Below are 14044 nucleotides of genomic sequence, written 5' to 3'. Positions count from 1 at the left end.
TCCTCGCTCCGCTGCCTGATTCCTGCTCCCTGTTTGTGTTGGCGAGGGCCGTGCTCCAATTACCTCATATTTGGAGAGAAGGACGCCGCAGCCAATCCCCGCTCCCCCTGCTTTTAGGTCAAGTGATTTCTGAACTGCAGTGAGATGCTTTGAATTTGTCTCCTCGCAGCGCCCAGGCTGTAAGATGGCTGTCTGGAGCGGCGGCGGTGGCGGCGGGGCTGGCGGGAGGGACAGGCGGCGAGGGGCAGTCCGTGGAACGCCGGGCGCTTGATCCGATGAAGCCCGGTTTGGGATTTATTCGGGAGCCGGCGACTCGCTTAGCTGCGTTACTGCCGGCACCGAGCGGGAGGAGGAGGAGGAGGAGATGGGGAATTCGCTGGGCTGCGTTAAAGAGCAGAAGGAAAAAGCCGTGGGAAAGGCACCGCTGTCTCCCAAAAAAAGGGTCCGCTTCAAACGGAGGCGGAGAGGGAAGAGGAGAGCGATGCCGGAGGCAGCCCCGCAGGAGGAGCCCCGGGCGCTGGAGGTGGCTGAGGATGAGGAGGCGCCGAAGTCGAAGGCAGCCCCCCGGCAGGGGGGAGGAGAGGAGCCCCGCGGCCGGGACCCCGACCCGTCGGCGCTGCAGCCCGGGATCATCGTGCAGGTGAAGGAGCGCTTCCAGGGGGAGGTGCAGAAAGCTCGCCTGGTGCTGGAGCCGCAGCGGCCGGGTGTGGCGGGAGCTTCCCGGGAGGAAGGCACCACCGTCATCGCCCGCCTGCTGGAGAACCCGGCCGAGAAGGACTGCGAGAAGGCGGTGAGCCGGCTGGTCGAGCTGCAGAGGAGCGGCACCGGGAGCTGCCGGGCTGTGCTGCTGCCCCTGCGCGGGGGGACCGATGGCCACGCCGAGGGGCTCCTGTCCCCGGCCAGCGCCGTGTCCGGCGAGGAGCCAGCGAAAAGCCGGGAGTCGGGGGCTGGCAGCGCCCTGGATGCCTGGGGGAAAGGAGGCAGTGATGATCCCAGCTCCAGCGCCGCATGGACCTGCTCCTCCGCAGCAGAGCCGGGCACCGTTTCGGAGCTGTCTACGCCGTCCCCCATGGTGGATCAGCTGGAAAACCCCAGCGTGGGGAGAACCTCAGGGTTGCCATCGTCTCGGTCCGGGGAGGGAGATGGGCACGGACTGCCAGCTTCCCGCAGCCCGTCCTCCTTCAGCGCGGCCCGGAGCTCCTCGGGGTACGGCAGCGACCCGGCACACCGGCCAGCCAAGGCCACGGGAGCTGGTGGGACCACGGTGTCACCCTCTGATGGTGGCCACAGGCTCGCTGCAGAGGGCTGGGATTGGAGGGGGAGCTCGGGGACAGCCGGAGCAATGGTCAGTGCCTGCGTGTGCCCTCACCCCCTTTTTGGAGTGGGGAGGGGGGACCCGGTTCAGTGGACCCCAGATCCTGTTGGTCCCCGGGGATGGTCATCCCAGCAAGGGGCAACCCCATGCTGAGCATGGGCAGGAGGATGCTGGTGCAGAAAGCTCCTGAAGCCTTTTCTCTTCCAGCATCTCCTCTGGGAAAGTGTCCCTGTCCTGTCTTCTGCTCCTGGCACGGGCAGACTGGGAGCGGCCGTCACAGGAGCTGCTGGGTGCGGCTGGTGGTCACACAGGGTCTTGGTGCCATTGCTGTCACCAGTGACACACGTGCTGGGTCACTCAGGGCTGCTGGGTCAGGTGTGAGTTTGTGGTGTTCCCTTCCTGCTGCCTGTGCTCAGCTCCCAGGCGGGTGGCAGTGGGTGAATGTGGAGACATGGGGGCTCTGCCTACTCCAAGGGGTCTCCAAGAGGAAGAGGAGGGGATGATACTGTGTTTTGTAGCTTGTTGCTATTTGGAGGTCACTCCTTGGGGGTGCCAGGGCAGGTGATGGTGCCCTTGGGTTTTGTCCAAGCTTTGCACACCCCAGGACAAGATTTGAGGGGCTGTGGTCCCCGATACCTTTGCTGGGTTGGGACCAGTGTCACAGACACAATTTGGCCTTCAGCATCCTGCCACCAGTTGCTTGATGCATGAGGCTGATGTTGGAAGGCTTTGGCCCCAGGTCCTGCGAGTTTCTGCTCTCTTTTCTCTCTGGTGCCTCCCTAAATCTTTGTCCTGTCACAGAGATGTGAAGAAAGGAGGGTGGAGCTGGTGCCGCATCCTGCACCTCTGTAGGCACGTCTCTAGGAGGGTCTCCTGCAAGGATGCTCTCAGGGAAAAGGCCCAGTGGTTGGAGAACCCCAGTGCTGTGTCAGTGGTTAAAAGTAAAGGATTTGTCAGACCTGGGTGCTGTGAGGTGCTCCCCGATGGGCAGCAATGCCTGGGTGGGGCACAGCCCATGGTTGGGTTCACAGAAGGGTTCATTCTCCTCTTAATTAAGAGCTGTCAGGTAATTAAGAAGAGGGTGCTGAGCAGATGGAGGTTTGTGGGTCTCTTCCTGCTCCCTGCAGACGTGAAGGGTCCCATCCTGCATCCTGCTGCTCTCCCAGCTCATCGCCCGATCCATCCTGGCTCTGCTGCCAGGTGCCAGCTCCCGACATCCCTAAGGAAACCCAGCCCTGGGGCTGGAGGAGTTAAAGGCAGTGCCGGTGGTGTGGCAGCAGCTGACAAAGAGCAGTTTTATGTGTGATGAGCGTATCAGGCTGGGGAGAGGGAGGTGAGCTGCAGCATACCAATTACACCGGCAGCATCCGCCCCGCTGGCGGGAGAGACGGATAATCCTGCAGGTCCCTGTCTCCTGCCTGCAAAGGGATGTCTGACCACTGGGACCTGTGCAATGCCAGCACCCAGCTGGGTGTATTTTGAGGAGGAATCAAGCAACTGGGTGTTTTCAGGGCGGCGGGTGGGGCCGGGTCCTGGCACACCTTCTCCCTGCAGTGCTGGGAGGAGGAATCCAGGGAGCAGCCAGCCTGCCTTTGCCTTTCCACAGGCACCCCGGAAAAATCTGAGCGGCTCACATCCTCCCCTTTGTCTGCCCCTTAATTAAGGGGAGGTAATTGTACTAATTGGGGAGCTGGAGGAGGGGGAGGGCGAGGAGGAAGCCGTGCCAATCAGAAATATGCTGGCATGTGGAGACACGTGCGTGGTGTCACGTGCCGGTCTGGGATTCGCAGCCAGTCCTGTGCGTCTGTCTGAGGGGTCCGTGACTGTCGGTCTCTTTTGTTGGGGAAGTGGGTCATGGCACCCCTGCCACCAGCACCCCCTGGCACCTGCCTCTCCAGGCACAGCGAGGCAGAGGGGGGATGTGACAGCCTTCTCCCCATCCTTCCCTTTCCCGCCAGGATGGAGTTGGTGGCCCTGCTCCATAGCTGGAGGTCGGGGAGAGACGTTGTCTCTTGAGTGCTTCTTAAGTTGGTATTTTTTACAACAGGATGATCCAGTTGTGCCCTGGAGCTCCAGGTGGAGGATCCTTTGCCACACCTGCAGCCCTGGCAAGGGATGGTGTTGGTGGTCCCTCCTGGGGTGCTCCCTTGCTGCTCACCATGGGTGCTGTTGGATGGGAGCCCCAGGTGTCCGAGGGTGCTGGGGCTCCTTGTGGTGGGTGCTGGGCAGGAGGAGCAGATGTACAAGAGCATTGCAGTTGGCACAGAGTGTTTGGGACAGGAAGGGACCCGCCTGGGGCCTCCTTTCTCCAGAAGGTTACATTCCCAGTGAGGTATGTCCCAAACCCTGGCTGGTGGGGATGGGGATGGTGCAGAGGAGTGGCTCCAGTGGTAGTAGGAAGCTGGGGTCTGGTGGTGGCAGCTCCTGTCCTGACTGGCTTGGGCTGCACAGCCAAGCAACACCTCGTGCCGCTGTGAAATGGGGTTGGCAAATGTCTGGCTTTGCTTCCCTCACCTGCCTGGATCTCCAGCCTGCCCAAACCACGCCACACCCCCAGCACCCTCCTGCAGGTCAGGTGGTCCATTCCTAAATTTGCCACCCTTCTACCCCACTGTGACCAGGAGTTTACTACTGCCCTTCCTGGCACCTGCTGGGTCTGGGGCAAGTTCACAGAAACTGGATGTGCCTGGTGGAGCCTTTCCTGCTCCTGCATCATCCCACGGCTGTGCCACTTCCTTACAGATCTCCGACATCTACATCAGCGGGGAGCTGGGGGATATGTCAGCCAAGGAGAAGCTGCTTCTGTGGACACAAAAGGTGACAGCAGGTTACATTGGGGTGAAGTGCACCAACTTCTCCTCGTGCTGGAGCGATGGGAAGATGTTCAACGCGCTCATCCACAGATACAGGTAGGCAGGAAGGAGCAGTGGGGAGCGCTGTGTGGGTGGGAGAGGGGATGAGGATCTCCTGGGGGTCCCTGCCCACCACAGCGGTCAGTGGTGGTCTGGAGAACTTGAGGATGTGGGTGAGACTTGCAGGGAGCAGTGTCATTTTACCTGGAATTATCTCTTCTGCCAGGTAGCTGGGGGGGTGGATGCTTGGAATGAGCAACAAATATATCGGTTTGCAAGAAAAAAAAATATCTTAATGAGGTTGGGGAGAGGGGCAAAAAAAGAAAAGCTTTTAAACTCTTGAGTGCTGCAGTGGTTACATGTTGGTGCTGCCCTTTCGTTTTCCATGAATAGCAGCACTTTCATCTGTGTTTTTATCCAAGGATCTCAGAGGTTTCCTGAGAGCTTTCCTTGAGGGACAGCAGAGCCCTTCACACCTTCTGCCTTGCTCAGTGTGGGCAGTGAGTCAGAGACGGGGCCAGCAGGGCTGGTTTCTGCCCTGGCTGCTTGGTCAACGGGACCAAGAGGTTTTCCTTCACAGCCTGAACCTCCCCCTTCCCAAAGGGAATGAGCTGGGGAGGTGCTGCAGCCCAGGTCCTCTCAGAGAGCCACCAGCCTGGGACAAACCCTCGGAGCCACCCACGGCAGCGATGCCCGTCCAGGATGCTCTGCCCTGAGCACCTCGTGCTGTCTGCCAGTGTTGTGACTCTGGTGCGTGTCTTGCAGGCCAGATCTGGTGGACATGGAGAGGGTGCAGATCCAGAGCAACCGGGAGAACCTGGAGCAGGCCTTCGAGATCGCCGAGCGCCTGGGGGTCACCCGGCTGCTGGACGCTGAAGGTGGGAGCCTGGGGGATGTGCCTGGGGCAGGGAAATGCTGACCTTTCCACCCACTCCTGTTCCTCACTGCCTTTTCTGCTTCCCTCTTGTCAGATGTGGATGTCCCCTCTCCGGATGAGAAATCCGTGATAACTTATGTGTCTTCAATCTACGATGCCTTTCCCAAAGTCCCTGAGGGAGGAGAAGGGATCAGCGCTATTGTAAGTGTTGCTGTGGTTTGGGAGGCTGGGAAAGCATGGAGACTTGCCCACCAGCAGTGCTCTGCAAAGGCACTCTCACCCCACAGGAGGTGGATTCGAGGTGGCTGGAATACCAGACCCGTGTGGAGTCCCTCATCTCATGGATCAAGCAGCACACGATACTCATGTCAGACAAATCCTTCCCCCAGAACCCTGTAGAGCTAAAGGTAGGTCCTGGACAAGGTCCATCCTCAGTGTCCTGTGTGCTCAGTGCCAAGGGAGGGGTGGTGTCGTTCCCCAGGGTGGTTCCTGATGAGCCTTTCTCATCCCAGGCACTTTATAACCAGTACATACACTTCAAAGAAACTGAAATCCCAGCAAAAGAGCAGGAAAAAGGAAGGATAGAGGAGCTCTACAAACTATTAGAGGTAAGGATCATCATGGCTACCTGGAGGCTTGTAGGTGGGAGTGTTGTGCTTTTAGCAAGACTGAAGTGTGCTCAGTTCAGGTTTGTGGGAATAACCCTCAGGGTGAATGATGTAGCAAGCAGCAAACTGTGGGAGCAGAGGCAGAGCTGGTGCCTTTTAAGTCCCTTTCCTTGCTGAAATCCCTAACCAACTCAAGGAGGAGGTGGGCAGTGCCAATCTGTTGATGTTTTCCCCAGGTATGGATTGAATTTGGACGCATCAAGTTGCCCCAGGGCTACCACCCCAACGATGTGGAGGAGGAGTGGGGCAAGCTCATCATCGAGATGCTGGAGCGCGAGAAGCTGCTGCGGCCGGCAGTGGAGAGGTTGGTGCTGTGGCTGTGGAAGGGATGTCTCCTGCTCCCCTGGCCAGAGGGACACCCCAAGCCTCTCTCTCATCTCCCTCTGTCATTCCAGGCTGGAATTGCTGCTACAAATTGCTAACAAAATCCAGAATGGTGCTCTGAGCTGTGAAGAAAAACTCACTCTGGCGAAGAACACACTACAGGCTGTGAGTGGGGGGTGGTATTTCCCCCTCCTCATTTTATTTACTTCTTTGTTTTCCTACTCTTCTTTTGTACCCATCTCTTCCCCTCTCTTTCTGTCTGGGGTGGTGGATTCCCCTAGACAATGTTCCTTTCTCTTCTGCCCTTGAGCCTATCCCAGAGGGGCTAAAGTGGGGGTGGTGGATACCTGGTGAACTGTGGTTGTTGTGGAGGATCTTGGGGGCAGGGTGGCCAGGGAATGGTCTTACCTTCTGGGGATGGAACTGCTGAGGTGCTGGTGTGGAGGAGAACATCACTTCTGGGAAAGCTTGTTGTATAATGAGGCCTAAAACCCCCAAAATGTGTTTTATTTGCCTAAAGGATTGGCAGGAAGGACTCGGTGGCAGACCCTGGGTAGGGAGGAGGTTTCTGAAGAGGGCTTTTTTGTTCTGGGAGAAAGAGATGTGGGTTGAAAGGGTTGGGAGCTAAAAATGGTGATCCCATCTATCCCTAGAAGCTTTCAGTTCATCTGCAGCAGTTTTTCTAAGGGGGATGTCCTGGGTGGGGTGTGAGGGATGAATTCACATTCAGCTCAAGTTAAGCCTGCGGATCAAAAGGTTTTTTCAGTCTCAAAGCTGATGCTGGGCTGCTGTTGTGTTCTTCCTGCCTCTCCTGAGCTGAGGGGACCCAGCCCTCAGTGTCCTCTCTCCTGGTGCAGGATGCTGCTCACCTGGAGTCAGGCCAGCCGGTGCAGTACGAGTCCGACGTGGTCGTGTACCTGCAGGAGTGCGAGGGGCTCATCCGCCAGCTCCAGGTGGATGTGCAGATCCTTCGGGATGAGAACTACTACCAGCTGGAGGAGCTGGTGTTCAGGTGAGAGGGACTGTGTCCGAGATGGAGAAACGTAGTCAGGGCCTGCACGGGGCCCCTCTACTCTGTTCTGGGGAGGGAGGGAGGGGGTGTGTGTATCTCCTTACCCATTCCTTGCCTGCTCCCCCAGGATCATGCGGCTGCAAGACGAGCTGGTGACTCTGAGGTTGGAATGCACCAACCTGTACAGGAAAGGCCACTTCTCCACCCTGGAGCTGGTGCCCACGTCCACGCTGAGCACGACACACTTGAAGGGCGAGTCCCTGACGAAGGGGCTCCACACCTCCTCGGCCTCCTGGTTCAGGAAGCCCATGACCAGGACAGAGCTGGTGGCCATCTCCTCGTCTGAAGATGAAGGCAGCCTCCGGTTCGTGTACGAGCTGCTGGCCTGGGTGGAGGAGATGCAGGTGAGTGCTGGGCCAGATCTCCTGCCTCTGCTCAGGCTGATGTGGGAAAGCAAGAAGCTGCTCTGGACTTTTTTCCTGCCTTTATCTATGGATAATTGCTTTGGTGGTTCAGTGTTTCTGGAGAGCTCTTTCATCTTGAGGTGGATTTTCTCTCTTGTGATCCTGCTGATCAGTGGGTACCAGGGGAGCCTTTCAAAGCTGAAAGCAAACCTGTACTGATGCAGTCAGGTGGTCTTGTGTAGGCTGTCCCAGAAATCATTCAGTGTTGGAGCACTGGCTTTGGATCTTCTACCAGTACTGGCTGGTGTTTGTTCCTTCTGAAGTGACCTGGGAGGTTTCCTTGGCCTCGTGTCCTTTTGGGATGAGCTCCTGCAGATGAGGAATGCTGACTTGAGCCTCTTGGCCTGTTTCAGATGAGACTGGAGCGGGCAGAGTGGGGGACTGACCTTCCAAGTGTGGAATCCCAGCTGGAGACCCAGAGGCACATCCACACCAGCGTGGAGGACCTGGGCTCCAGCGTAAAGGAGGCCAGGATGTACGAGGTATGGCAGGGGCTGGGTGACACAGTGCATGGCACGACGTGTACAGGGGGGTGAGGGCATTGAGGTCAACTCTGGTAGGTGAAGGTGCCTGGGACAGAGGTGTTTTTTAAGGGTAGAGCTTCTGAATTGACGCAGTGCAAGAGGCTGCTGCCCTGAGCCATCCTCTCCACCTCCTCTTCCTCACACAGAGCTGGGGAGGAAGATGTGGGGATGGGGTTTCAAGTCATGCCATCCTGTGTCGGGCAACAGGAGCATTTTTTGTCCTTCAGGGTAAAATGTCTCCGAATTTCCGCGCGAGCTACACGGAGACGCTTGGCAAGCTGGAGACGCAGTACTGCAAGCTGATGGTGAGTGGGCTTCTAGAACTACCCCATCTGGGGTCCATCCCTGCTGTCCTGCTCCTGAGCATCCCTGTTCCAGGGCTGGGGAGGGGGGGAGACACCCATTGCCTTCAGAGCAGGGGAGAGGAATCATCCTTCCTTGTGTCCAGGAAACCTCGAGCTTCCGGCTGAGGCACCTCCAGAGCTTGCACGGGTTTGTGTCTCGGGCCACGGCCGAGCTGATCTGGCTGAATGAGAAGGAGGAGGAGGAACTGGCCTATGACTGGAGCGACAACAACCCCAACATTGCAGCCAAGAAGAACTACTTCTCAGTGAGTTGGGATGGTGGGATGGGCGGGTGCTCTCCTGGTTGTGCTGCTGCTGCTTTTGATCCCCTGTGGGACCTTCAGCTCCCAACAGACCTGAATCCCCCAGAGGCTGGATGCTCCCTCCCAAGTCACTGAGCTTGTAGCTCCTGAGTGGAGCTGATGAAAGTTCTCCCCAGAGCAGAAAGTGCAAAAAAAAAAGCCTGTGTTCAATTGAATTTCAATCAAAAAGGCATCAAAAGATGTATTTTTAGCACTGTTTGGAACTGAAGGCGCATTTAACTAGTGGAGGGGAAGTAAAGTCTGAGCTAAAGAGGAAAATTGATTCCTCTTTAAAAGCTGTATAAATAAATTCCCATCTTTCCCCAGTCACACTGTCTGGAGCTGAAGAGGTCCCCGGGCAGGTTTCCAGTATCTGTGTTACATCTGCCCTGTGTGTTTGGCACATGGGAGGCATCCCGATGGGAATGGGCTGTGATGTTCCCATAAGCTGTGCTGGATTCCCTGGGATACACTGGTATTCCCTGCAGCTCTTCCATGCTGTGTTAGTTGGACACATGGTCTGAGTGAAGTCAATCCGCACACGTAAGATTTGGACTTTGCTTGTGTCCTTCATGCAGGAGCTGATGGCAGAGCTGGAAGAGAAGCAGGACATCTTCCGCTCCCTCCAAGACACGGCTGAGCTACTGTCCCTGGAGAACCACCCAGCCAAGCAAACTGTAGAGGTGAGTGGGCACCTGGAGGAGTTGGGAGATTCCTGAGAACCAGCTGGCAGCAAATCTCATCTGGGACTGGGAGGCTTGCTGTCCCACCCCACAGTGCCTGATAAAGTGTTTTGTGGTGGCAGAACATCAGCGCAGTGATAGAGATGTTTTATTTTGGGAAGTGCAGTGAGGAGCTCGAGGCCATTCCCAAATAATCTCCACCTCAAATTAAAACACAAATACACTTACACAGAGCATGAGCCTTCCCTGCAGCGAGGTGATACAGGGCATGGCTTCCAGGGGTGCTGTGGTGGTGAAGCAAAGGGCTACAGGGACCCGTTTCTCCCTGGGGTTTCTCTCTGGGTTGGGAGAAAGCAAACCTGTGCATCCCACGGCCCCTGGAATCGTGTACCCGTGGGTGTGTGGGACACAGAGACGTTGATGGTCCAGGGTCTGCCATCTCCTGCTCTTCCTGCCTTGTGTCCAAACTCTTCTTGCTCATTTATGTCCCTCCTGCCGTGTCCTTCCCGTGACCCTCCTGGCTGTCACTGCTCCTTATCCGTCGCCGTTTTCCGTGTGTTTCCCAGGCGTACAGCGCTGCCGTGCAGACTCAGTGGCAGTGGATTAAGCAGCTCTGCCTGTGCGTGGAGCAGCACGTGAAGGAGAACGCTGCCTATTTTCAGGTATTTGGGAGGGGCAGCCCAAATTCCCTTGGTCACCATCTGCTGAATCCCGCTGCATGAGCTTCCTTGTGCTGCTGTTCTCTCTGGGGGAGAGGGAAGGAGGATTTGGGGTGCTCAGGGTTTCTCCCAAATATCTCTTAGCTGCTCTCTAGGGATGTCTTGCTGGATGGGAAAAAAAAGGATCAGCTTCCCTGTAGTGCAGGTTTCTGTGACCCTTTTGCCTTTGCAGTTCTTCAGCGACGCCCGGGAGTCGGAGACGTACCTGCGGAACCTGCAGGACTCCATCAGAAGGAAGTATTCTTGCGACCATAACACGAGCCTGACGCGGCTGGAGGACCTGCTGCAGGACTCCATGGTGGGTTCTCCAGCATCCTACTGCCCTGGGATGACTCCTGGTCCAGCAGCACTGCTTGGGGCACCTCTTGCTTCTCAGGGAAAACCGGGCTCTTTATTCCCACGGTTTGATGTAACGTGGTTTGTTTTCCACCTCAGTCAACGTTCTGCTTTTCCTTGGGGCTGCAAAATATGTTTGTACGTGGCTGTGGGGTGCAGCTGTGAGTGACCCCAGCTGTGTGGTGGCTGGATTTTGGTCACTGTCATGTAGAGGCACCATCCAGCCTCTCGGTGTCCTCAGGGTGCAGAGCAGGTTCCCTGTGCTGCCTGTGCAAGCTCACGGCCTGACCTGTGAGCTGGTTCTGCCCCATCCATGCCCGTCGTGCCACCGTGGTTGAGTTCTGCTGACAAAGCCTGCAGGATGCTCCTGGTTCTGCTTTTTAGCTAGTGGGATGTGGAGAAATTCCTACTCTTTATCCAGCCCAAATCCCACGTTAATCCATCGCCATGGATGGGGGGAGAGCCAGGGCAGCCTGGCTGTGCCAGGGATTGATCTCTGAACACGTGGCCTGGCTTAGCTGTGGCACAGCAGAGAGCAGAGACCAGGCCATTGCTCTGTCATCTTCTTGTCTGAATTGGCCTGAAAAAAACCAACCTAAAAACAAACCTCAAGGAGCAAAGCATCAGCTGGCATTTGAAACCAGGGTCAGGGGAGGATTTGGGCTGTGGGTTAAATGCTGAGCTGCTGGTGGAAGGGCCAGGAGGTGACATGTGAGTGTGTGGAGGCAGGAATCACTTGGACTTTGCTTTTAGTGCACACCAGTGATCCCCAGTGTGTCCCCAGTGACACTGGGATGCCGTTACTGGGTGTTTGTGATGGGGCATCAACACTGTCTTCTCTCCTGGAGGCCTGGGGGCTGCCCCATCCTCTCTGTCATGGTCTCAGGGTTGTCCTAGTCTGTCCTCCAGCACTGCCAGAACATGGAGCAGCCAACCTGGCTCCTGGGGTGTGTGTTTGGGAGCCCTGAAACACCAGGAGTCTGGGCAGGTGCTGTCTGGGGTGGGAGAGGCTGTTCCGGGCAGCTGGAGAACAGCCGTGATCTCAGGACTGGGGCAGCTGCCCTGAGCTCAGCTTTATTACTCTTTCTTACCTAATAAGTTAAAGTTGTATTTCTTCCAATCATGCTCCCTGGGACAGGCACAGGTAGTTTATTTAATCATTTATTCTTTTCTTTTTCTTTTTTTTTTTTTCCCTTTTTTTTTTCTTAAACCCATTAAATTATCCTCCACTTGTCGTCAAGCACACTAACCAACCCCAGAGTACCGAGCATGAGGGAGGACATTTTCTGGGATCCTTTCTAAACCTTTGCAGCCAGAAGGGGCTGAGCTGTCACTAATCACACGAGCTGCCAGTGCCGTGATCCGCACATGTCTCCGCCGCTGCCGGAGGCTGTTCCAGGGGAGCTTTGCCACCAATCCCCTGGGTTTTCCCCGTCACCAAACCCAGCAGGGATTTGCAGGAATCAATTACGCAGCGTTTTCCTCCGACCGGCAAATTTCTCCCCAGCCCCAGAGGCCTGTGCGGTCACTCCACCACGAGCCCCTTCTCCTGAGACGTTTTAATCCGCATAATTCATCGTATCCCATTCCAGCCATTGGTTTCAACATGCCTTCATCCTTTGCTTTAGAGAAGGGAGCATGCTTCCATGGTCTCTCCTCCAGACAACTAAACGTCCCCGGCTTTGGGCTGGAGCTCGTCCTGCTCTCGCCCCCTCACACCTCCTGGGACTGTAATTTTGGTGTATGTTGTGTTTTCTGTTTTTGCCCTTTTGAAAGAAAACGTTTTCTTGTCCAAGCAGCCAAAGAGCCAGAGGTGTGCATGTGGCTTTGCAGGGCAGTGGGAGTAGTAGTGGAGAGGTCCCACCCCGTTCTTCCTTCCATCCCATCTGACCCCTCTTCCCATCCCGTCAGGGCAACAGGATCCTCCTGATGTTTGTTCAGCCCTTGCAGGCCAGCATTGGGGTGGGGGGGTCCCGAAATGCCTGGGAGAGACCTCCCCTCCTCAGCCTTGAACAACCTGTCCATCCTCCTTCTTTCTGCCAGGATGAGAAGGAGCAGCTCATTCAGTCCAAGAGCTCCGTCGCCAGCCTGGTGGGACGATCCAAATCCATCGTCCAGCTCCGGCCCAGGAACCCGGAGCACGTTGTGAAGAGCACGATCCCCATCAAGGCTGTCTGTGACTACCGGCAGATCGAGGTGAGGGCTCGGAGGGTGTCAGCAGAACTTGCAAAGGGAAGGCAGGGACGAGGCAGGGGAGTGACACCCGTGACAGTTTAGAATGAGCTCCGTGGTGTCTGTCAATGGGAAGCAGGAACAGAGTGGGAAGACAGAAGGAGGGAAATAGCACGGCTGTTTTTCCTGGAGTAGATTTCCATGTCTCAGGTTTATTCTGGGCAGGAGCTGAAGTCCTTTCTTCCCCAAGGAGGATGGGCTTCATCAGCCACAGCCAAACAAGCACACGGGTGGCAGCCAGCTCCGTTTAACTTCCTTGTCCCTTCCTCTCCAGACACGAGTGTGCTGCGCTGCTTGGCACTATTCCAGGCTTTTGCTTGATGAAAATATATCTATCTGTATATTTCTGGGAGCTGGCTCACCCCTGGGAAGGGAGGGTGGCAGCGGGGACAGGCATGTGTGGCTCTGCTGCTGGTTTCTGACGGGCTGGTGGTGTTGGTGCTGCCGCAGATCACGATCTGCAGGAACGACGAGTGTGTCCTGGAGGACAATTCCCAGAGGACCAAGTGGAAGGTGATCAGCCCCACAGGGAACGAGGCCATGGTGCCTTCTGTCTGCTTCCTGATCCCCCCGCCCAACAAAGAGGCCATCGAGATGGCCAACAGGTACTTTGGTGGTCTCTCCACCATGGCAGTCACAGAGATGGGATGGTGGCATGGGAGGGGACAGATTTGGGGTGGCAATGGGAAAGAAGCTGGGGTGGAGAACGGGAGTGGGTGGCACAGCTGATTTGTGGCAAGGAAAGGAATCCCTTGTTCTAGAGCTGCAAACTCCCCAGCACTGCTATGGCAGCTTGCAAAAGAGAACATGACAGTTCGGGAGGAGGGATCCCCCCAGGGATCTCTGGCACTGAACAGCAGGAGCATCACTCCCAGTGTGCTGCCAGACTGGGATCACTGGATTAATGGGCTGCTGGCTGGCAGCAAGGGCTGGAGGATTAATGTGGTCAGGGAAGATCCAGGGCTGATGGATCTGCTCCTTCCCCTTGCAGGGTAGAACAGTTGTACCAGAAAGTGATGGCTCTCTGGCACCAGCTCCACATGAACACAAAGAGCCTCATCTCCTGGAACTACCTGCGGAAGGACATTGCCCTGGTGCAAAGCTTCAGCATGGAAAAGGTATGGAGGAACTTCCATGCTTGGCTCTGGGGTTGTGTTGCTCCTGTCTGGGCTCCTTTGTGTGGCAGAGGAGAGGGGGAAGACCAGAGTTCAAGAGTGGAGAAGTCAAGGGACTTTACACCTTGAGCAGTGGGAAAACCTGAGCTTGGGGATGCTGTGCAAAAGGATTGCAGTTTTTCCCAACAAGAAGAGCATCAGGAGTTTGCTGCTGAGCTGAATAAAAGATGAGAGATCGTGGATGGAGCGTTTCATTAGGGAGTGAGCACAGCTGTGG

General features: G+C 56.4%; 1 protein-coding gene across 2 annotated transcripts in view; it reads left to right on the top strand.

Annotated features, from left to right (window-relative positions):
• MACF1 (microtubule actin crosslinking factor 1) overlaps positions 1-14044 on the top strand; it is a 147245-nt gene that overhangs the window by 41342 nt on the left and 91859 nt on the right. For both annotated transcript variants that reach the window (XM_029963003.1, XM_029963002.1), the window contains exons 6-23: positions 4058-4224; positions 4933-5045; positions 5139-5245; positions 5332-5451; positions 5557-5652; positions 5889-6016; positions 6108-6201; positions 6894-7048; positions 7176-7452; positions 7866-7994; positions 8264-8341; positions 8485-8646; positions 9261-9365; positions 9932-10027; positions 10257-10382; positions 12464-12616; positions 13103-13257; positions 13644-13770. In XM_029963003.1, coding sequence (XP_029818863.1) covers positions 4058-4224; positions 4933-5045; positions 5139-5245; positions 5332-5451; positions 5557-5652; positions 5889-6016; positions 6108-6201; positions 6894-7048; positions 7176-7452; positions 7866-7994; positions 8264-8341; positions 8485-8646; positions 9261-9365; positions 9932-10027; positions 10257-10382; positions 12464-12616; positions 13103-13257; positions 13644-13770 — 2388 coding nt within the window. The remainder of the gene's footprint in view (positions 1-4057; positions 4225-4932; positions 5046-5138; positions 5246-5331; positions 5452-5556; positions 5653-5888; positions 6017-6107; positions 6202-6893; positions 7049-7175; positions 7453-7865; positions 7995-8263; positions 8342-8484; positions 8647-9260; positions 9366-9931; positions 10028-10256; positions 10383-12463; positions 12617-13102; positions 13258-13643; positions 13771-14044) is intronic.

This window comes from Manacus vitellinus, unplaced genomic scaffold (genome assembly GCF_001715985.3).
Source record: "Manacus vitellinus isolate BGI_N305 unplaced genomic scaffold, ASM171598v3 scaffold_52_pilon, whole genome shotgun sequence".
In the NCBI taxonomy this organism is placed as follows: domain Eukaryota; kingdom Metazoa; phylum Chordata; class Aves; order Passeriformes; family Pipridae; genus Manacus; species Manacus vitellinus.
The sequence above is the reverse complement of the archived record's forward strand: the minus strand, read 5'-3'. Positions and strand labels throughout refer to the sequence as shown.